At 38.8% G+C, this 22805-nt stretch overlaps 1 protein-coding gene across 3 annotated transcripts in view; it reads left to right on the top strand.

The window, feature by feature from the left end:
• Nucleotides 1-22805, top strand: part of ZFYVE9 (zinc finger FYVE-type containing 9) — a 55388-nt gene that overhangs the window by 14078 nt on the left and 18505 nt on the right. For 2 of the 3 annotated variants that reach the window (XM_038144036.1, XM_038144035.1), the window contains exons 2-10: nt 1862-1964; nt 6583-6687; nt 7456-9512; nt 14704-14803; nt 18336-18512; nt 18847-19016; nt 19760-19883; nt 21023-21145; nt 22293-22448. In XM_038144036.1, the coding sequence (XP_037999964.1) occupies nt 6618-6687; nt 7456-9512; nt 14704-14803; nt 18336-18512; nt 18847-19016; nt 19760-19883; nt 21023-21145; nt 22293-22448 (2977 nt within the window). In that variant the 5' untranslated portion in view covers nt 1862-1964; nt 6583-6617. The remainder of the gene's footprint in view (nt 1-1861; nt 1965-6582; nt 6688-7455; nt 9513-14703; nt 14804-18335; nt 18513-18846; nt 19017-19759; nt 19884-21022; nt 21146-22292; nt 22449-22805) is intronic. The other variant, XM_038144037.1, reaches the window with a different exon arrangement.

The following is a 22805-nucleotide window of genomic DNA, read 5'->3' as shown; positions in this document are numbered from 1 at the left end:
TTGCATTGATCTTTGTAAGGGGAAATAGGTGCTGAGAGTAAATGTTGAACTGTAAACAAAAAGCTCCAGGACCTCCAGGTAATACCTCTTCAAAGCTTACTTTGGAGACTGGCAGCCATTGATTGGATCTTCTCTGTTGAGTGGTTACGCACAAAAAAGTCATTACCTGGGAAGAATGGAACAAGGAAAGAGGAGCAGAGTAAAAACAATGAATAATAAAGCTGTGCCCTGAATATTGCTTGCCTAGAAGGTTTGCAGGCTTAGAGCAGGGGTGTCAGCAGAGCTCGTTTCAGCTGTGGGTTGCTAGGGCTGATCCGTTTCTGATCAGGGAAGGTTGAACTCTGTGGTTAATGTATGACTGGTTCATGTGGTGTTCATCATGCAGCTGACAGGCCTTGCCATAAATCACAGACAGAATTGTCATTAATTGATCTGTCTTTTCAAAGGGGTCATGAAAACTGAATCATTTTCCTGTACTACTGACTGGGAGGGGACATGGTGGTGGTACAGAAAACCTTCCCCACTGCCACGTGTACTTCACATCCCTTTGAAAAAACTCATTCTGAAGCCTTTCAGTGGAACTAAATTTCCTCCACTTCTGTTTTTGCATGCATGTGATGCCTGTCTGAAGAATGTTGTAATAAGATAACATCTACTATTTCCCAGATAACCAAAATTCGTTTTCATTTATAGAGGCGGAAATACACATAGCATCAGAAATTTTACTTGTATACAGGAAGAGTTCTGCTGGCATCCAAAGCTGTGGGATGTCTCTGATTCTGAGTTTGGAAACAGTACTACTCAGAGTGCTGCTGTTCAGCTCATTAGTTTCCTGGAATTATTACTGTAGCTTATTTCTGAGAAGAATAATAAACAACCCTGGGAAAAATTTAGTGTAACACTGAATATTGCTTTCATGCATGGAGAATTGATTTTTTTTTTTTTTTAGCACTGTTGATTTGGTGGAGCTTTAAGATTTTTTTTCTAACATATGTTGCAGCTTTGTCAGAGTACTAATAAATAGTTCAACTACCAAACAGGTCAAAATGTCAATGCTAGCAAACCTTAAAAAATGAATTTAACGTATCTCATTCCTTTTCTTGTTGCACTGTTTGTCATAAACTGGTTTCTGTTTTCTCTGCCCATGGCTGTGTTGGGTTTTTGAGCTATGTTGGCTGTTAAGATGTGGCCTGAGAAAATGAGCACCTGACCTATAGAAATGCTGTGGATTGAAGAACAAAAATTTCTTTAGATGACTTTTTTTTCCCCTCTTGGGTCCTCCGTACTATTGAAGGTTGGTGCTATTGTGGGTCTTCTGAGAAGAAGCCTTTAGGAAATGAAGGGAGCCTGAGATTGTAGGGAGAATAATTTGAAGACAAAACCACTTGTTTAGCTGTAACAAAATCAGTGGGAAGGTGATGAATGCAGTTTACTGAATTCAGAGGGCTGTAAATTTTTGTTGACTATCAAAGCTACTAGCTCTTTATTTTTGGAAGATCTATTGTAGTATAATATAATTGATTTCAGAGGCTAGTTTTATAAATTGTTACAGTCAAGGTCATCAGGAATACAAGGACAGTTGGAGTTGCTGCGTTACACTGAGGGTTTACAGTTAAATGAAGAATAATAACAAGTAGGTAGCACTGTGGTTTTTATTAGCAACCTTTTTCACCAGACTTTTGGAGAGCAATAGTGGCACAGTGCACGCACATCCCTGAATTCAAAGCTGCAGGTGTAATCCAAATCATCTGAAGCTTGCAGCATTTGCCAAATATGCCTGTGCTAGCTGCAGTCACGTGTTGAAAAGGACATGGTTTGTGGCAGAATTACCTGTCGTAAAATACATGTTTGTATTTTCTAGGATCAAGTAGAACACCCTGATTCAGCAGAACTGGCTGGTTGTGCTGCAGTCATCATGAGAAGGCACAGGGTCATTCGTTTCTTAACATATGTGTAAGAAAAAGGTAAGAGGCAAGCTCTGCTTTAGAATATTGTGATTTGGAGTTCTGCACCTGAAATGTTTTTTATGTATTCTTACAGATATATATTTATATACGTACATCTTTGTGTATGGATGGATCTCTTATAAAGACGATGATGGAGTATTTTTAGCAATTTGTTGTTTTGTTTTTTACTAAGAGTAATTACCCCATTTTAGAGCAAATATTGTGTCTTATTTTGTTTGGGAGAGGGGGAAGGCGGGCAAAGTCTTTCTTCCTCAATCTGTGCTGTAGCCAGATCTCATCAGTTCTAAATAAAGCTATTGCTCAACTCAGAACAAAGTGTTCATTACAGCAGAGGTGCCTGACTCGCAGGGACAGGTAACACAGATCACCGAAGGGAGCTGGAACACGATGTGCACTTGGCCATTGTTTGTTGGGGTTGAAGGAAGTCTTCAGGAGCCCTGAATCTAATAAATCTGTCTGTCCAGTCCATCTGTACTTCCGTGCTGTCGTGCTATGGGAAAATGACATTTTCTGGATGTGTGATTTTTATCAGGATGAATAAGCAATGTTTGGTTTCAGTTTGATCATGCCCTTTGTGACTGCCATCCTAGGAGCTTTCCATGGGTATTTTTATGAGGACTATAATAAACTATATGAGCATTTTGTGTAGTAAGGGATTACTGAAACGTGTAGGTTCACAGTATGATATTGAAAGAGTTGTCTCCACAGGACAGCATGACCGAAAGTCCTGAGATCCTCTTCTGGTTCTTTACATATTCTCTGATTTTTAGGTCTTTGCTGTGAGGCCAGTAGTTGAATGTCAGCATTATTTCCTTTCAGTGCATTTTTTTATTAAAGTGTTTTAAAGTGATTATGAGCTGATCATCCACTGTTAAAAGACAATTAGAAAGACTAAAGGCTGTCAGTTCCCGTGGTAAAAACATCTCAAGGATAACTTAGGATGTGCAGTGCAGAAGATAATGGGTTACATAATCCCTTATCATAGACCCCAACACAAATACGAGTCTGGCTGCTTTGCAGGTGTAACACAAGGCCAGTCTCTTGTACAGTTCATTTCCCAGGAGCAAACTGGCTTGTGGGATAGCTGAGCTCTCTTGAGAGGCAGTCTCCAACGCTGAACCTGTTCGGAATAACACCTAATTTTAAGCAAGGCTCTTTTGTCCTTTACTTGTCTCCTTCTCTCCCCCACTGTGCAGCTGAAGTCTGTGTTGTGTTTGAATGCTATGATGACAAGAGCAGTAATTCTGGCTAGGTAGGACACGCACATTTCTGGTATATGCACCTTTAAATTTAGACATCAAGGGAGAGTAAAGCATGTAAGCTTCATGGAATGTAAGTTCCTAAGTTTCTGAAATGAAGATGATGATAAGCCCATGCTGTTGTTATGAAGAAATTGAGAAGTAAAACACACTTCCTGAATTATGTATGATGTGTGATCCAACAGGAGCTTGAAAATAATCTGATTTGACAGACTGCATGTTTTAATTAGCTCTTTGCCCTGAAAGACAGAAGATGACTCTGCAATGGGTAACTGGTGATCTTGAGTTCTGGACTTACATACCAATGGATAGTAACCATTGTATTAATCTTTTTTGTATACAGAGTTAAATAAAACATAAAATTTTACTATTTTTTTCCATAATTAGTCTTTTCTGCCAAGTCTTTGCATGAAGGACTGTATTTTTGAAAAAAACATCTCCTGTTTTTTACTCATTGCTGGTTTGTGCTTCCTTTTCCTTGCACTGGTGCAAGATCCTCTCCTTCGTATTGTTCATCCCAATACATAGTAATTTAGGATCTCCTTTTTGGTAGCATACAGCTAAAATTACTACCGAAATTTCTTTCTGAATTTCTCCTGTTTTATTCTCCTTTTTCCAGAGCCTAAGTGTTGTGTCTTTGCTCATCAGCTTCTCTCCATGCCATGACTCAGGATATTTGAGCAATACTAGAGAGTTTCTCAACTATTAAGGATCCTTGAAAAAATGTCATGCCAGCCTTTGTCCTAAGAGGAACTTTGGGATTAGAGTACTTCTAAAAGTCTTCCGAACTTTTATAGTGGTACATGTGAGATGCAGTCAAAAGTTTCAGAAGACCTGTAAAGGAATATGTTTTTTATTTAGCTTGGGCATTTAATAAAAATATTCAAAATAAAACTAAATTCTAAACCACAGGGAAAACAGCTCCTCAATTATTATGGCATGCTGTGTTAGAGCATTTTGTTGTCTATTTTGATCTTGAGTTGCTGGCTATGGTGAGTTGAAGCATTAAATCTTCAACTGGCAAATATGTGAGTTGCTGACAATCAGGAAGCCTTGCTGATATCTGTTAGGAACATGAGTACTCATCCTCCTTTACTGTCAGACAGAGGAGAGGACATTAAGGACTTCTGTAGGTTTGGCAGTGTGTTTTACCCTTGGCAGAAATTTGCAGAAAAGCCTGGGGGATTGTTGCATTCTTTTATATAATAATAATTTTATATATTAGACCTAAAGATTTGCAGCTGACCTTTTCTGAGAAATACCTACTGCAACAGACAATGAGATCTCATTTAGAGTGGCTGTCAGCTTAGTGACTGTGAGCTTAAAAATAAAAGGTTCTCCATATATCCTGGTACATCAGTGAGTGAAATAACAATAGTGATATAAAAGGTCTTTTCTCTCTTCAGTTGGAACTCATGAGCACAAAAATTTGTTATGACATTTTTCAGTCTTGCAGTGCCTCACTGACAAATACTCTTTGCATCATTGACTTTAGTAGCAGGACTTTGCCTAGGAATAATTATACATGTCTTAATCAATTGTTTGCTAGGAGCAATGTTATCATTATTATGTAAATTAAATACATTATAAATGGATGTGCAGTCACCTGGTATTTTGTACAAAACAGTGCTACTTTTTGAGACTCCTGAAATGCAGCTGGTGATCAAGGTGGGCAGCTTTTCCATTGCTTATGTTATGATCTGTGCACAGTAAATGATATGGCAAATCATCTGTTTTCCTTGCAGAAGAAGTTAATCTAAAATCCCAGATCAGAGGACAAATCTAGGAGTGTGTCACATGACAAGTCTATTTTATCTTATAATTATTTTGCAAATGGTCTTTTTTCTGTTGATGCATGTTAGATTAATGTTCTTTAAAACTAGCTTCTGTGTATATCTTTAACACATGCCGTAGTCTAATTATATTAAATAGCAATGTATTTATGTTGTATGCTGATTACCTTTCAAAAGAACCATGTATCAAATTTAAGTTGACCTTGAAAGTTTGAACTCTGCATTTTGTGATATTTTAATGCACAGTCCTTTCCTATCAATAGCCTAACTGCAGCTGTTGCCCATAAGAAATGCAAAACTGTTGCACCGTAAATATTTATAATTCATGAATTTGTAAATACAAAATGTTGTAGTAATGGAAATAAAGGTGGTTGAGGTTTTCCTCAAATCCAGATACTGTGGGGATTATGGTAAAGTATTGTTTTAAATTGGAGACTTCTCTAATGTCTTGTATCTCTGGTGGAAAAAATCAGGTTTTTAATTGAGCTGTCAGGTCTAACACTGCTTCATGCTGCAAACAAGGTTCTCACCCTCTCCTCCTCCATTGCCTTATTTCACAACAGTGAAAGCCAACTCTGAAGAGAATAAAGCTGTTTTGGATGATGTTCAGAGAGCAGATCAAGTCAAGGTCTCTGTGGTTTATAGGTTATGGCACACATTTCCCACCGAAAATGTCTCTGCTGGTAGTGAATGTTTGGAAAAAATAAATCAGGATGTCTTGTTGCTACAAGACTTTGGTAGTGAGGCATCCATGTTACTGCTGTTAGGGCAAAATCTTACTTATTATGTGAAGATAGTTATGTAAGGATTCAGGGCTGGGTTTTTTGCTTTGGTTTTGGTTTTTTTTCCCCTCATTTCTCTCTTGTCATCTTCTTTTCTAGCCTGAGAGCATTATCTCTTGATGAGACTATTTACTTCTGTGCATTTTGCTGGATTTCCAGTGGCTGCCTTTCAGGGAAACAAGGATTATTAAAGTAGACATTTTAAGAGGTAGCACAATTCAAGTAACACCCATTAAGTCCCTTAACAACTTTTACAAGTATGAATCTTTGAAGCTCTCAAGAGGAATGAGGACTGACACAGAGTACTGCTAGCCTACGGTACATTAAAAAATCAGAAGCACAGGGAGTTTAAACTCCTTGTTCAAAGCCACGTGAAGTAATTGGTGGTAGCACAGATCTGAAAGTCAGGTCTTCAGATTTTTTAGTTGGCCTTTCTGGTTTCTCTAGGCTGTTTTGTTTTGTTTTGTTTTTTTTTTTTCTTTCTGTTTTAGACTGGTGTCACAGCAGTTTTGCTCTTACCATTATGGTGATCCTGATAGCCAGACATATTAATGTGAGAGACTGGAGGTAATAAAAAGCAAGTTTGGAAAAGTTGTTAATCTGAATGAAGCAAGTTTAAACACACAAATGATTTTTATTCCTGGAAAATACTTTTGATTTATGTCTGTGATGTATGTAAAATTTGATTTACAAAGGACTTTACCTCTTAAATCAGGACAATATGTAAGGGAACACTGCTGACTGAAGGTTAAGCATCTGATTGTAATTTGTTCTCTGGCAGGTTTAGACAAGGATCTGGTGGTTGTTCCCTGACAAATGGAGAACTATTTCCAAGCAGAGGCATATAACCTCGATAAGGTTTTAGATGAATTTGAGCAAAACGAAGGTGAGTCATTTTGAAGAGGGTTGTAGATGCACATCAGATGTCTTCTACAGAGGACAGTATAGAAGAGGGGGAGATCTGTGATACCCTTTAAGGGTTTGAATTGCAAATTAATCTCAGAACTTAAAAAAACCATCTTTTAATTTTGCATGGTATGTCTTCAGCATTTCTTAGTGGCATTCTCTTCTGCTTCCATTCATTTTGTTTACCTTTTTGTTCCTCTTGTAATAGCAAATGTGCCATACACTTTTAAAGAAAGGTTTTGTGAAGCTTAATCTCAGTAGCAATATTTAAATAATTTATTTTAAACAAATCAAGCAAAACTTATTTTAAGCTTCTTTTGCAGAAATGTTTTATTAGGTCACATAAATCATGTAATGAAGGTTATCATGTTCAAAGGACTAAATCTTTTGCTTAGTCTAATGGGTAATTCTTTGCTGTCAAGGAAGTCGAACTGTTCATTTTATGGGGGTGAGAATCTTTCCAGGCACTTCTAGCTGTCTAAAATATATTAATCAATACTTTAAAGCTGCTTTTGCAAATTCAACCTGATACTAATTGGGGTACCTCTAAACTTCTTGAGTTCCAGTAACATTATGGAATTACACTACTAATGGTTGACCAAGGATATTGGTTATGACAGGTGAGCTTCATTTTTGTGCCCATATTTGAACTTCTACATTTCTATTTGGGACATTCTAATGCAGCAGGATTAATAGAAGTTGTGGCTTTAATAAGGCAGTAAGTTTTCTTGTTTAAACCCTTTTTCAGATGCCGCTGTTTCACCTACTCTGCTGGGTGCAAAGTGGAATCAGATTCTAGATCCGCCTTCCCGTCGTCTGTCATTCAACTCGGCTGTGGCCACCGTGAATGAAGCCACAACTCCTAATGAATGTCAGCAGAGATTAAAGTCTTTCTCCTTGTCCCACTCAGTGACTACACCAACAGGAGGAGGGGATCACTGTGCTAATGGAAAGGATTTTTGCATAAGCCCAGAGACCCCAGTCATGTGGATTGATGATCAGGCAGCAGCAGATGATCAGTTGATTAAAAGAAATAGTAATCGGGATGATCAGTGTAACTCTATGGAAGCAGGAGAAAAGAAATGTGGAAATGCAGCTTGCGTGCCCGAGGAGAAAAATGTGCTAGTGGTGGCAGTCATGCACAACTGTGACAGAGGAGCACTACAAAGTGGTGATGTGGTGGATTGTACAAATTACAACAGTCAGTCCCTAATGGACTCTATTAGCTTTACACTGGATAATGAAAACCGACAGAGTGACCAGTTCAGTGTTACTGTAAATGGATCCACAGAAAAAGATACTGATACAGAAAAGCAGGTAAACAGGCTGTGCACTGAAGATGACTCTGTAAGTCATTTGATTAATGCTTCATCTGAAAGCCTGACCGCTGCATGCCCCTCCTCTCGATTAAAGGAGGATTTTAATATGAATAAAGATTTGCTGTTTTCAGAAGCTACAACTGCAGGGATCAATGCAGTGACTCTCTTACAGAGACCAGTTGATGGTACTGCTAAAATGCAAGAAAATTGTGCATCAGTTGAAAATTTCACTAGTAAAGCCATTCCTCAGCAAAAAGATCTAGAAGCTAAAAACTCTTCTGGTTCCAGTAGTGGAAGCTTAATTGTAGAACAGGAAACAACCCAGCAGTTGCAGTCTAGGCTATCTGGGCTCACCGAGACCTGTCAACCTAACGTGGCTGGAAGTGGCAATTACAAGGAATGTGTTGCAGAGGATGTTAGTGCCACTGAAGGCTTTGAATGTGATAAAAATCTCAGCACAACGGAATTGCACAGCATGGCAGAATGTTACCCTGAATCTCAGGAGATGACTAATTGGGAGCTGACGAAGTTGAATGAGATGAATAATAAGCAAACTCAAGGAGAGAATGAAAGACTTTTGCAGACCAAACAGCCTGATGATGCATGTGGGAATAGCAAAGAAGATGAAGATGGGGTATTGGAGGCAGGCGTAGACTTAAAAGGGTCTGGTACAGATGAGCTTGGAGGGTCCAGTCTCTCTGATGTGATGGCTACATCAGCAGCAAGCTCTCTGTCTAATGGTTGTGATTCCTATGGAATGCAGAACCCAGTTGTTGCTCATGTTCCAAAGACTTTACCCTCCAAGGAAGATTCGGTAACAGAGGAAAAGGAGATTGAGGAGAGCAAGTCAGAATGTTACACTAATGTTTATGAACAGAGAGGAAATGAGGCCGCAGAAGGGAGTGGTCTTATTTTAAATAGCACTGGTGATCACATAAAGAAAAATTATTTGCATAATCTTTGTAGTCAGGTTTCATCCATGCAAGGGCAGACTTCACCAAAACCAGTGACTAACCTGCAATATATCAGTGTTCCTTTTGGTGGTGCAAGACCTAAGCAACCCACAAATCTGAAACTGCAGATTCCGAAGCCATTATCGGACCACTTACAAAATGATGTTATTCCCCCAAATTGTGGAGGTAATAGTAAAAACAAAAATGTCTTTGGTAAGACACAGTTAGGGGATACAGCAGACACGTTTCCTGGTGAAACATCTTCAAATGCCTCTGGTACTGGTTCTAATGGGGAACATTTGGACGAGTATGAATCTGGAGTCTCTAACAGTTCGTGCCTTGCAGTAGCCCCAGATAGTCCAGATAATGATCTCAGAGCTGGTCAGTTTGGAGCTCCAGCCAGAAAGCCTTTTACGACTTTGGGTGAGGTGGCTCCAGTGTGGGTTCCAGACTCTCAAGCACCAAACTGTATGAAATGTGAGGCCAGATTTACATTCACCAAAAGAAGGCACCATTGCAGAGCCTGTGGGAAGGTAAGTTCATATTTTGTGAATAAGCTCAAAGCACCCTTTTTTCTTGATAACCGCACAACATCGCATCAGAGGGCTTGCTAAGCTACTGGATATAGTTACCTGTGACATCTCTTCCTAAAAAGCTGTGTCTGAGTGAAGCAAAAATGGGAAATTCTGAGCTCTGATCTATTTAGTGTGCCAATAAAGCATAACTAATTGTTATTAGGCTAAACAAGCAGTTGTATTTTTTGATTGCAATGATCATCATCCTTGAGTTTATGTCAGAACTTTTATAAAATGACTAAGTGCAGGAAACTGCTTTACAGAAATTACTGCATCAATAATCCCATTAAAGTTACTGGAACAAACTTGTGTATTGGGAGTGGGCTGCTGTGTTGCTGGCATTCCTGCTGGTTTACATGGCTGATGAACTCAGTTCTTCTCGGTCTTCCTTACTATTCTCATACTGCTTATTAAATTATTAATTTATTTTAAATTATTACTATTTTAAATAGTATTAACATATTTTTAAACATTCATTTGCTCTTGGGAAAATAAAAAAAAATGGTTAACTGTAACCTGGTGTATGTCCATATGGTGAGAAATGCTGTAATGAAGACAACTGAAGCATAATTTCTGTATCTCTTTTTGTTGTGTAAGAAATACTTTATTCTTGAGAGCTTTTAACATTTTATGTATGTGCCATTTAGGTGAACTCAAATGCTTATGTGATGATTTTATTGTAAATTATTAACCTGTAAAGTATTCAAAATAACTTTTACTGAAATATATATCAGTGTCATTAAGTACAAACTCAGGGAGAAAATAATGATGATTCAAAAGCAGTAAACTAACACTCTTGTTAATTAGGTATTAATGAATACTGTGAAAAGAAATACTAAAACCAACAAGAAGAATGAAAAAAACTTCAGTTCATTTAGGCCTCATTCAAAGGTTTTTGAAGTTGATTAAAAGACCTGGCTGCTATGGATTATAATTTTTGCTACCAGAAGAGTGCAGGGAAGGCAGAATGATGTGGATAAAGAACCTGAAAGAAGCAAATGTATCAGGAAAGCTCAAACCCTTATGCCAGCTGGTTCTGGAAGCAGCCCAGCTGAGCCCCCAGGCTTGCTCCTGTTCCCTTTAGGAATCACAGTGCACAGCACTCAGCCTCTCACTGGAGAAATGCTGAGCAGTCTTTCCCAGGGCACTTGGAAAAGCTGAGCAGGCATTCCTCGTGCACTGCTCCAGGACTTGCAGTTGGTTCAGCTCACCCTGTAGCAGCTTGGGTGCAGTGGATATCCTGATGTGGAGCCAGTAACCACCGGTGATCAATGAGCACCACATAAAGCACATGCCTGCCTTCAGTGTACTTTGGCTTTACATCAGAGGCCTCATTCTTCTCATGGCAGTTAAAGAGAATCTGTAAGGCATGGAGGTTAAAGGATTGTCCACGATTTTAGCTTTGATATGTTGACTTATACTGTTATTTAGGTTTTTTGGGGTTTTTTTAGTTGGACAAATATGATTTTGGTTTTCATGTGCAGTAAAATTTTCTACTTATTTTTGTGTTTTAAACAAGTTTACTTATTGGATTTAATTGCTTATCTGTAATGACTGAAGCCCTGAGTAGCACAAATGAATGCAGAAAATTAAAGTATCTGTAAATGGATAAAACATGCAATGATGGAACAAAGCCAAAAATTTCTATATGTTTTTTTCTTTTTACATTCTTCTGACAAACCTTGAGAAGAACCACTGGTTCCAGTGGGGTTTTTTTGATTATAAGTGGGAAATGGACAAAATAAAAAAATCCCTCTGCTCAGTAGACAAACTGACTCAGTAGACTTAGAATGGATTGTTTTTAGAAGCTTTTGTTTTGTCTGGGCCAAATTTGCACGAGTGCATCCAAAAGATGTGGCAGAAAGGACTCACTAATAAATGCTAAGGATCAGTGTAAGTCAAATAATACTTAGCACTTACTGCAAATTGCTTTACAGCCCTTAATTCCTGTAACAATTTAGGGCAGAGAGAGACCAAAGCTTTGACAGACAAGTTCTGATGAACGTGGCTGCAGTGGCTTGTGAAATCCCACTTCTCAGCTGTCTGCTCCTGCTTTCTGGTCCAGCCCCAGAGCAGTTCAGAACTTCACTAGTAAAGCCATTCCTCAGAGAACAGATCTAGAAGCTAAAAACTCTTCTGGTTCCAGCAGTGGAAGCTTAATCATAGAAACAACCCACACCATGTGTGGTGTAGGTAACTCCTGAACCGCAGGGATGCTTCCACTGTTAAATGTCTGAATCTCACTAAAAGAACTGGGGAGACAACATCTTCAGCCCTTGCAGTTGTTTGCTTCTAGGGGAAGTCATGGGATTAAATATTTTGAACACAAGCTTTAGCACAACAGTTTCTTTTTAAGCTTTATTAGCATCGTGACAAATCATCTTAGTAGGGGTGAATGTATCTCTTTCATTTGGGAATAAACACTGCATTTAAAAATAGCTAAGTGGCAACTAGGAAGTCTGGGTTTTTAATTTCAGGGTAATAATTGCAAAATTAATGGATTATATGAACCATCTGGATTGATAAAAAGTAATACACTTACAGTAAATTTTGAGTTAAAATAAAGAACCTGATGAATGCATGGACACATCCATAAATTATATGTTATGTATTTGTGTACCTTTTATTGTTAGATTAAATCATCATCCTTGATCGGAAAACCAGAAAATTTATATGCAGTCTTTTTTATTGACAATCAAAACAATATTGACAATCAAAACAATTTATATTTTTCTACTAAAATATAAAAAAAATCAGCAATTCCACTAGCAACTAATGCTTTAACAGCTCCTAGTGAACCTGAAAACCCTAATAACATAAAAACTGCTTTGACACTGCTCTGTTGTTTTTTTATAGCATGATGTGCTGAGATAATGACTTGGTGGTTGTTAATAACAAGTCTGACTTGTCAGTTGTGCTGGATTGCGTTCTCTGCATTACTGCTGCTCAAGGCTGATGCAGCCTGAGAGAGGAGGTGGGGATGTTCTGTCATTGCTTCTATTTTCTCTTTTAATACTTAAATCATTGCATTTGGGAGCTTTCATGAATGTGTTGTTTGAAAAAGGGTCCTAAATTAGATATTAATTTGTGTTGGGCCTTCATTTATGGTTGACGACATTGATTTTTCCATGTTCAATACTGAATGAACTTTTGACTGGAAGTTTTGCCCAGAGAACTGAAATGATGTCAAATGTCTCTAAAATATGCTGTGATGTTGTTTTAAATACTCCCTAGAATACATGTAAATTGGGTTAAGATGTAAGTGCAGAAATCAGATTTTTCAAATATATTTACTTTGGTTTTTTAAAGGTTTTCACATATGTGAAAGGGTGGATTTTATTTTTGCATTAAATTTCCAGTGTATGCTTAATTATATTTTGTTTTTGAAATGTTTGAGTTGTCATAGTTAGAAAACATTAAAACTGGTTCTAAGAAGACAAGGCTGAGCTTTCTGCACATTTGATTTTCAGCTCTCATGTTTAGTTCAAAACCTGTATTTGCTTATTTTGAACACTTGCCACTAAAAGTAGTCGTAATTTGATGTGATCTTTAACTTGGTTGAAATTTAATTAGGCTTAAACACATTTATGTATAACAATCCTGTGTAGCTTCTTATCTGTATTACAGAAATAATGCTGCTCGAGTGATGGAATATTTTTTTTAATTTAGAAAGCGTTATAGATCATAATAATGCATAGTGTATTGCAGAGATAATATCCACCCGTAATTAAATTTTGAAATTCTCTCTTGATGTCTGAACTCATTTGTTAGGCAGCTGCTGCTGTTTCTAGATCTCCTGTGTGACATTACCTTTCTGCAGGAAGTGGATCTTCATCAGTATCTTCACATCACCTGAAAAATAACCCAGAGGAACTACTGTTGTTTTTTTTTTTTAATAAAGACAATATAATTACTTAAAACGAATAAGAAATCTTTAAGGGCATGTGTTCTGCAGGATTTTGAGAAGGCAGTTGCTACTGTAGGATCATATCTGCGTGAAAGTGCACAAGCCATGCTCATGTTTGATGGTTTTGCTTGTCTGGAGGAAGCCTCAGGAATGTTTCCTGCCCAGGACTGAGGAGTTTTTAGAGCTGGTTCAGGGGAGAGGGACCAGCCCTGCAGCTGCATCTCCACAACTCTTTGTGTTCCCGGGACTTTGCCCCAGCGCCTTTAGCAGCCAGGGGACACAGAATGCAGTTCCTGAGTTCTCCCTGCTGTTGTGATATTGTGGTGTTTGTATTCATGTCAAAATGAGCTTTTTTTATAGAAATGGAGCAAGATTTTCTTGCAGTACTAATGTCATCCAGCTTTCTGAAATGTCTTGGTTTATGTGTTTAACACTTCAGACATTTTGATGATCACTGTTCCTCCTCAACTGAGGAATATCTTGCTAGATATGAAGAGATTAAACAGCTGGAGTTGCTGTCAGAATCGCAGAATTATTTAGGTTGAAAAAAAACTCTTGAAAAAAAAAATCAGTCAAGTCCAGTCTTGACTGAAGACTGATCACTACTTTGTCAGCCAGACCACGGCACTGAGTGCCACATCCAGTCTTTCCTTAAATAACTCCAGGGACGGTGACCGCGGCACCTCTCTGGGCAGCCCATTCCAATGTTTAATCACCCCTTCTGTGAAGAAATTCCTCCTGATGTCCAAAAATTCCTTCTAATGTCCAATTCTATGTAGATGGATTGTGCTGCTGCAAAGAATTAAATTTGAATTAATCTGTGCCATAACAGTCTCTTGTATATATATGGAATACTTGTGCATTTAATTGCTATTTAATTCTAGGAGGTACTCATGCTTTTTCTAAGACTGAAGTTAATTCCCAAATTGTTAATTCTGTGAGGGATTGTAATGTGGTAGGTATTTAATACCCCCAATGTAATTTATGCCAAACAAATTTTAACAACACCACAGTGCAGTATCAGGACAAAATGTGTTTATGTGTTCCACAAAATAATCATCAGGATTAGTAGTACAGGCACTCTGGGTAGGTATTGGTATCTGTGGCTTTAATGGGAAAATACTGAATTTTTTTTTACCTCTGTATTTTGCATTTCAAGAGCTCTGCAGACACTCAGTTGTGCAGATCCATCAGTTTGTCCCACAATTGTGCACACCCCTGAGCAGTTCCCCTGTGTTCCAGGTGTTTTGTGCCGCGTGCTGTAGCCTGAAGTGCAAGCTGCTCTACATGGACCGAAAGGAAGCCAGAGTGTGTGTGATCTGCCACTCAGTGCTGATGAATGGTGAGTGGGCAGGGAACCCGAGATGCGGCACCTCACTGGCTTTGTGTGGAGCTGCAGTGAGGGCATTTGAAAGGAAAAATATCAAAATACTTCATTTGTATGGGTAAGTATTCTGAAACAGTAAAGGTGCTTGAGGGGCTGGTGTGGAATCCCTGTGAAGGGTAGAAGAACTGGTAAGGTTGCAGTGAGTTTGAAAGCTTTCATGTGGGAGGGCTCTACCATGATTGCAAAAACTGTGACTTTGGGGTTGATTTAGAAGTGTACTCTGTATCCTTTGTTGCCTGAGTAGATAACCTGCTCCACATTTAGATGGAATGCCAAAGAGTAGAGTAATGCAGTTGTGCCTGTTCTAGATCATGCACTGTAGGAGACTGGGAAAGTAATATTTATCCACAAATTAATTCAGCTCCTCTTCTTGACTCCTTGATGGTAGACTAGGAGGTCTTGTCTAAATACAGGTCCCCAAATGTGGGCAGCTGAGCTTAGATGGTTACATTCACACATTCCTGCAGAATGTCCGCCCCAGGGTGGTGCTGTGGCTAAAAGCCTGGTGAGAACATGAGACGCAGGAGAGAGGTCACAAGTAGTTCTGAAGTTCACATGTGGAGTTGGTAGGAGTTCTGTCACCTCTGCTTGGTGTAAGGAAAAACTCTGGTTTTGACCAGCAGGCTGTGGAGTGTATTTTGTGTGTTGTTCTTTACTGTATTAGCACTTCAGAGCTGTGCTATAAATATGGGCAAACACAGAGCACTCCCTTGAGGCCTGTGAAATTCTCCAGAACTTCCCACACTGGCAGTTACCTCTGGGTGGTGATCTGTCCAGCTGAGTTATCCCCATGATGCTGGGACAGCTGCTGCTGGAAGACTCAATGTTCAATTCTGTCTTGAATTGAGAAGGCAGAGAAATTGGATTAGGTTGACAGAGGAACCATGTGGATGCTTAATTCATGAGATAACCTGTCTCATCGTGAGAAATTCCAGACATTTTGGCTTATTAGTGGGAAAGTGAATGGGTATCCTGGTCCTGGGGTATAAATATATATCTGGATCACTGAAACTTGATGCCAGAAGTGAATTCAGTGGTAGAGGAAGGTCTGACAGGTGCATTCTAACATATACAAGGTAGAATGAGAAGTCAGAGAAATTCAGGCTCTAAATGGACATTTTAACTGTTAGGATTACTGTTCAGTAATTATCAGGATGGTTTATCATGGAATATCCATTGCTGCAATTTTTTAGCTAAACTTTGGAGACTTTTAGCAGAGATTCTAACCAAGAATTAGCTAGGAAAATTGTGGTTTGTGTCAGCATCACAGAAAGTAATTTTGGCATTATCATTACATATTACTGCATAGTGGATTATTTGGGCTGTTTTCAGAAAGATCTCTTACTTTGTTGTTGGAACATCTAAACTAAACTTATGGTCATAGCTTTATTTTTTCTCCAAAGAAGTTGAGTATTGGTTCAGGTTTGGTTGATAGTAACTGAGTGCTTAGTCTGAGATGAGAATATAAAAGTAGACAGTATCTGTTATTAAACAGGAATATAATTTTCTCAGAAAAAAATTCAAAAAGATGAAATGCTTCAAAAATATTAAACATTAATTGCTGTGCAGTGGTACGTTTTAATTATTAATAATTCTTTACTCTAAGCCAAATGTGTAAGGTGACAGAAAATCATAGGTTATAATATTTAGAAATTGAAAACTAGTAATGATGTTGAAGGGGTAGTAAACTGTTACATTTTGAGATGGAGAAATGAACACATTTCAAGGTGTACAATAACAAGGAATTACAAATACACTTAGCAAAAGACAACTGGCTCTGTCGTGGTGGGTAGGATTGATTTTCATCTGGGGGAAGGGAAGAATCTGTAAATATTTTGTTGAAATCAAAGTGTTGTTTTAAAAAGACACAATAAAGCTGATCATATTATAATGATTTCATTTGAAAGCCTCTCTATCCTGTTGCCAGGGCAGATGCACATTAATGGCAGCAAACAGTGCCTGGTTCCTTCCAGGCCAGTGCTGTGCTTGCCCTGTCTCCCTCTGTTCCTGTCCCTGCTGCAGTGCTTTGTGGTGATGCTTTGGGTTAGTTCACCTGTAGCCTGATAGAAAACCACCCCTCCTGATCCTTCCAGTTTCTTTGTCAATACAGCTTTTGGGGCTTTTGTCCCTGTCAGTGCAGCAGGTTAAGCATTAATCTTTGCACAGTCTGGAAGCAGGGGTAGGAACTGTAAAAGCAGTTATTATTTCACTTGATTGCTCAGAACCTGGTTTGTGTTTGACTGGGGTGTGAGGGGAGGGTTGTGTGTTTTCTGGCACGTTTCCATGGCTAGGCTATGTGTTTCGTCAGTTTCCAATACTATTTTTAGTGTATTTTCGGTTGGTAGATGTGCTGACTTGGCAGTTTTCTCCATGTAAATGTTTTAAGAATGCTCTTTTATTTTTCTAATAAAGGAGCCCTGGACATGTAACTTTGTACATTTTCAATACTTTCTTCTTTCAGGACTTTTACTGTAACTGGTATAGAATTGCTGTTTAAAAAAGTGCTTTGGTTCAAGTAATTTTCTCAACTGGAATGCCAATACATTTTTCATTGACAAGCATTTCGCTATTGGTTTTGCAGGTTGATGGGGGGAAGCAGGAGGGTTTATGTTCTGTTGAGTTCTGTTTGGCCTTTTTTTTGGTCTTTTTCTTATTTCCACCTTGGTTTTCTAACAGTTTGCAGCTGAAGGCACCCAAGGATGTACATGCTCTGAGAGCTTAGGTGCCATGATAATTGTGCCTGGCTCATACTCAAAGAATGCATTTATTTGTAACACACATATGAATTTTCTGGCATCTTGCTACAAGCCTTCCTTAGAGGTGAAAAGAAGTAGCACTGTGGAGATAGTCTGGTTTACTCACTGGAGGAGATCTTCTTATGATAGATGTTGATGACAAAGAAGATTTATGTGTTATTTTTTGGCCAGTTGAATTAAGGCTCAAGTAATGCCTTCCAAATTAATAGCATAAGGGTTTTTTTGCAGTTAAGAATAAAAGTTGTTGATCTGTACACAACTGCCCTGGACACAAAGAAATGCAGGATGCTTTTTATCATAAATGAAAGCTAAGTCTGCTCAAGTATTCTGTGGGTTATGAAACATTTGTAGTAAAAATGTCTATTTCTCCATGCATTGTGATATATATATATACACATTTATTTATTTATGTACACATTGACTATTTTCAATTAAATCTTTGAAGAAGAAACAAAATGAAGCATGAGGAACTAAGCATCACTCAAGTCAAAGTGTATTTTAACCCTTTTCAGAAAATACTTCTTTTTGGACTGATACTTTTATTGCGTAGGGCCGGTGCAGTTTCTCCTTGTGTTTTTTTAGCTTTATTGCAGTCTCCTGGGCTGTTACACGGAGGGAATGGTCTTTGGGAGGTGGCAGGGTCAATACTGACAGCTAAAACTTAACATAGTGTTTTGGACTGTTAGATACCTTCCTCTGTGTTCATGGCTCTTGTTCTTTGTTTGCTTTAGCTCAAGCCTGGGAGAACATGATGAGTGCCTCAAGCCAGAGCCCTAACCCTAACAATCCTGCTGAATACTGTTCTACTATCCCTCCTTTGCAGCAGGCTCAGGCCTCGGGCGCCCTGAGCTCCCCGCCTCCCACTGTCATGGTACCTGTGGGAGTTCTGAAGCATCCTGGAGCAGAAGGTAAGAACCATTCCTTTTTCTTTCAGTTTACCTGTAGTAAGAATTTGGAAAGAATATCTGCACTTCATCCATTCCAAATAATGGCTAATGCCAGTGAGTTATTCCTGCCCTCAGCAGGGACATCAGGTTTTTCAGGACATGTAAACTGTTCTCAGTGGTTGTGTCTGTACATGATGCTGCCATAGGGAATGCACTAGGTGATGTCTTAAGTTCCTTCCAATCCACATTTTTATATTTATTTTTTCCGTTTTGCTGTTTTATACTCAGATTTTCCAATTTCCTAGCCAGGGTTGCTGTGAGATGTTAAATGCTGGTTTTTTTACATTCTCTCCAGTGGCTCAGCCTAGAGAACAAAGGCGTGTTTGGTTTGCTGATGGGATTTTACCCAATGGAGAAGTTGCCGATGCAGCAAAGCTGACAGTGGCTGGGACAACTTCCACGGGAACCTTAGCAGTGTCTCATGATCCATCAAAGCCCATGGCCAACAACACTTCATCAGCAGAAGTAAGGGAGTGTTTGGCATTCAAAATCCTGTGTTTGCCTTGGTTGTGAGTGGTCTGTGAGTTGCTGTGGTGACTGCAGTAAGACTGATGCAGGAAATCTGCTCAGGCTTGTCTTAGTATGTTGCATAGCAAGTGTTGTCCTTATTTGAATGTTTGCAGAGTGCTGAAACAACCATATCTTTTTAAGTGAAATGAAGAGTTTTGGGGCAAAGCATTAAGAATATTTGTTGTCTGTGTGGCTTCCAGCTATTTGGCTGTACAGCTGGTGTGTGAAGGATATTTGTGTAACACATGCTTTAAAAAAGGTGAGTCATGGTCAGTAAAGAGTTTGAAACAAGACGATTGTCAGAGTGTGGATCAGAAGAATATTCTGTCACAAAATTATGCATGCAGGAAAGTGCAGATAAAGTTAATAATGTTAAGTTCATCATACCCCATGTAAGTGGAATTGAGACTCTGCAGGAAGTTCAAATGGGCATAGATGCATTAAGATTTAGTGAAGAAATGGTATGATGTTAGAGAAGGGAGGTGCAGGCTCTGAGCAGATTTTGTAGCAATAGTTCATATACAGGAGTCATCACATGATCATCTGCTGCTACAGAGCCAAATTACTTGGTGCCTCTGTTTTTCCAGCAGACACAGACTCCTTCACCTACATCTATAATAATTTATCCAGCCAGCTCTTACGTTTTTATCATTATTACTGTTTTAATGTTGTCCTTCCTTGTTGTTTGCTTCTTGTAGACTGATAATGCCTCTGTATTCTCGGGAAATATAACTCAGGTTGGCAGTCCTGTTGGCAGTGCAATGAATCTGATTCCTGAAGATGGTCTTCCTCCAATTCTCATCTCCACTGGAGTAAAAGGAGGTGAGAGTATAATTTGGCAGCCGGCTTTTATGCTTACCAGATGCAATAACCTAGTGGCTACTGTGTTTATTTTAAAAATAAGATGCTGGCAGTGTGCTGAGTATTGGAAGGAATTCTCAGTAACCACTCATGGGTAAATGTTGGGCCACTCCTTTGCACAATTGGTCCCTATTTGCATCCAGGAAGAGCCCCACCTTGCAATGAAATTCCTGTAACAAGTAAAACACGAAGCAAAAAATTAACTACAGTCCAGAAACATGTGCTAATTTCTTTACTAATCGGACTGTGGGGAATGTTTCAAACAGAGATAGGTTTTAATTAGCCTTTTGAATATTCATGCTTCCCTTCTCTGAAATTCTGTTGGAACATGGGCTCTGTCTGAGGCATCCCCAAGCACTGCATTCAACAGCACTATTGCACATCATGGCCCACAGTGCAGCTTTTAGTCATTGTGATATCCCTTTATAAAGGATCCAAATTGAGGAAGCTTCAGAAAATTAAAAACTAATTTTGAAAATATTAGAAAATGTGTATTTGTTTATGTGAAATTGCTTTCCACAGTCTGATTCATGGCATCCTTTGATACATCCCTGGAATGAACTTATTTTCTCTTCTTTGGTTGTTTTATTCCTATTAGATATTTTGCTGACACATTGCGTTTCTAATGTTAAGTTGGAAGTAACCTTTTATTTCAGAATAGTGTCAAAACCAAAATGTGAGCAGCATTTAATTTCAGATCTGTTCCATCCTGTGTTTGCTGTTTATGGTAGTCTGGGACTGATGCCCTTCAGCCTTACTGTGATTTAAGTAACAGTTCTTCTTAGTCATTTGGGATTTCAGATGACATTGTGACACATTTTTCAATTTGATTTCAGTTTTCTCCTCTAGTTGATACTGAAAAATAGTTATTTTTCTGAAACAAGCTGCACCTTTCTAAAGAATGTACAGAGGCTATCTCAAATTCTGTTGAAGTTTGAAAATACCAGTCTAGGAAACAATCACTTAAACCAGCAATACTTAAATAAGTTTTTCTCTAAAAGGTCAAAACTGTAAAAAGAATTGGAAGTTGGGTTATCTGTTTATAATGTACAGTCTGTAGCAGCAATTTATGGATTTCATTGTGTTTGTTTCTTTTGTAGACTATGCTGTGGAAGAGAGACCTTCTCAGATCTCTGTCATGCAGCAGCTGGAGGATGGTGGCCCTGACCCTCTAGTATTTGTTTTAAATGCTAATTTGCTGTCCATGGTAAAAATAGTAAACTGTAAGTGTTTATTATTAAGTAGATCTTAGTCTAGAAGGGAAATGTTATCTAGATTATTAGTAGGAACAGCAGCATTTTTATTTGGTAGAATAGTCTCAGAAAATGTGTACAGGTTGAAAACTTCGTATTGAGCCATATTAAGTTAAATGCCAAAAGGCCCTTTTCTGGTGATGTAGGTATCAGTACAGATAATTTTATGTAGAAAATAGGAACTGGTCTGATGGAGCCTCCAGTCTGAGGTTTGGAGATCAATGTCCCCTTCAGAGCTTAGTAGGGCAGGGTATTTTATCACCCATTTTCCTTTGGTTGCTTCACTTATTCCCCTGTCATCCCATTCTGGAAAAAGCAGATGGGCTCCCATAACAGTGCAGAGGTTCCATGCCCCTGTGCACCTCTTCTGTCCCTTTCTGTCCTGTGCCTGTGTGCACCTGTGCTGAGGGAGGAGTGGGGAGGCACATGGGTGGCTTCTCATGCCAGTTCCTCAGCTGATCTCTGCTGGATAGAAACACGATGGAGAAATTGGGAAGGACAGTTTTGTGTTATGAAATTGTTTATAAACCTTTCAGCATCTCTTGGATTGCAGTACAATGTTTTACATATGTATAAAAAGATAATATATTATAGACAGAGGCTTTATTTCAACAACTTAGTATTCTCAAGAAATGAAGCTCAGAGCATGTATCGTTACTAACATCCCTGTGAAGCAGAACAACACAGTGAAATCTCCTGGAGACACCTGACATCCAGCTCTCCATATTAAGCAAGATATCACTGCTGGAAATGGTTTTAGCTGTCAGGATCATGGTACGCACAGCCAACAGCCTGGCCTGTTCCTAGGCTCCTTCAGTCCTTTCATTTGAGTACAGAAACTGCTAAAAGTCTGCTCTATGGTGTTAATCCCAAAATCTGACTGGGAGCTGTAATACTCTGGCTCTTCCTTGCTGTAAACTGGGAATTACTGAGCTGCTCTTGTTTTGGATGTGCTTGCCCTCACGGTAACAGATGTAGGACGTAATTTGTCTATGTGACAGATAACACAACAATACGTGCTGTAAAACTGCTCCTTGCAAGAGCTGTCTTCCTGCAGTGAAATTTAGGCATCCTTTTTGCAATTCTGCTCTGCTGATCCATGTTTCCATCTGTGCAGATGTGAACAGGAAGTGCTGGTGTTTCACCACGAAAGGCATGCACGCGGTGGGGCAGTCAGAGATCGTCATTCTCCTGCAGTGTTTGCCTGATGAGAAATGTTTGCCTAAGGATATCTTTAACCATTTTGTGCAACTTTACCGGGATGCCTTAGCAGGTAGGAATGCTCTCTGTTCAAAATGTTAAAAATCATACAGGGTCAGATACGTTTTTGTCACAGCAAATGGTATCTTTTGAAAAAAACAAAAATATAAAAAGAGAATAAGGCTCAGAGCTGATAAGGGGACGAGTTGTTGGTTGTTAGTACCCAGTGTTGTAGTCACGTCATCAGATAAAATGCTGCTAACCTGGGGAGCTGCTCCGAAGATCTTCCAGCCAGAAAGAAAATGTTGAGAATTCTTGTGGATAGGATGTTCAATATCTCCTGACTGGGTAGTTCGGAAGTTTGATTCTCATACTGCCTGTGTCTGTTACTACATTATGGAGATCCTATTTATATTTTAAAATAATATAT

This window comes from Motacilla alba, chromosome 8 (assembly GCF_015832195.1).
Source record: "Motacilla alba alba isolate MOTALB_02 chromosome 8, Motacilla_alba_V1.0_pri, whole genome shotgun sequence".
NCBI lineage: Eukaryota > Metazoa > Chordata > Aves > Passeriformes > Motacillidae > Motacilla > Motacilla alba.
This window is presented reverse-complemented; position numbering and strand designations above follow the sequence as displayed.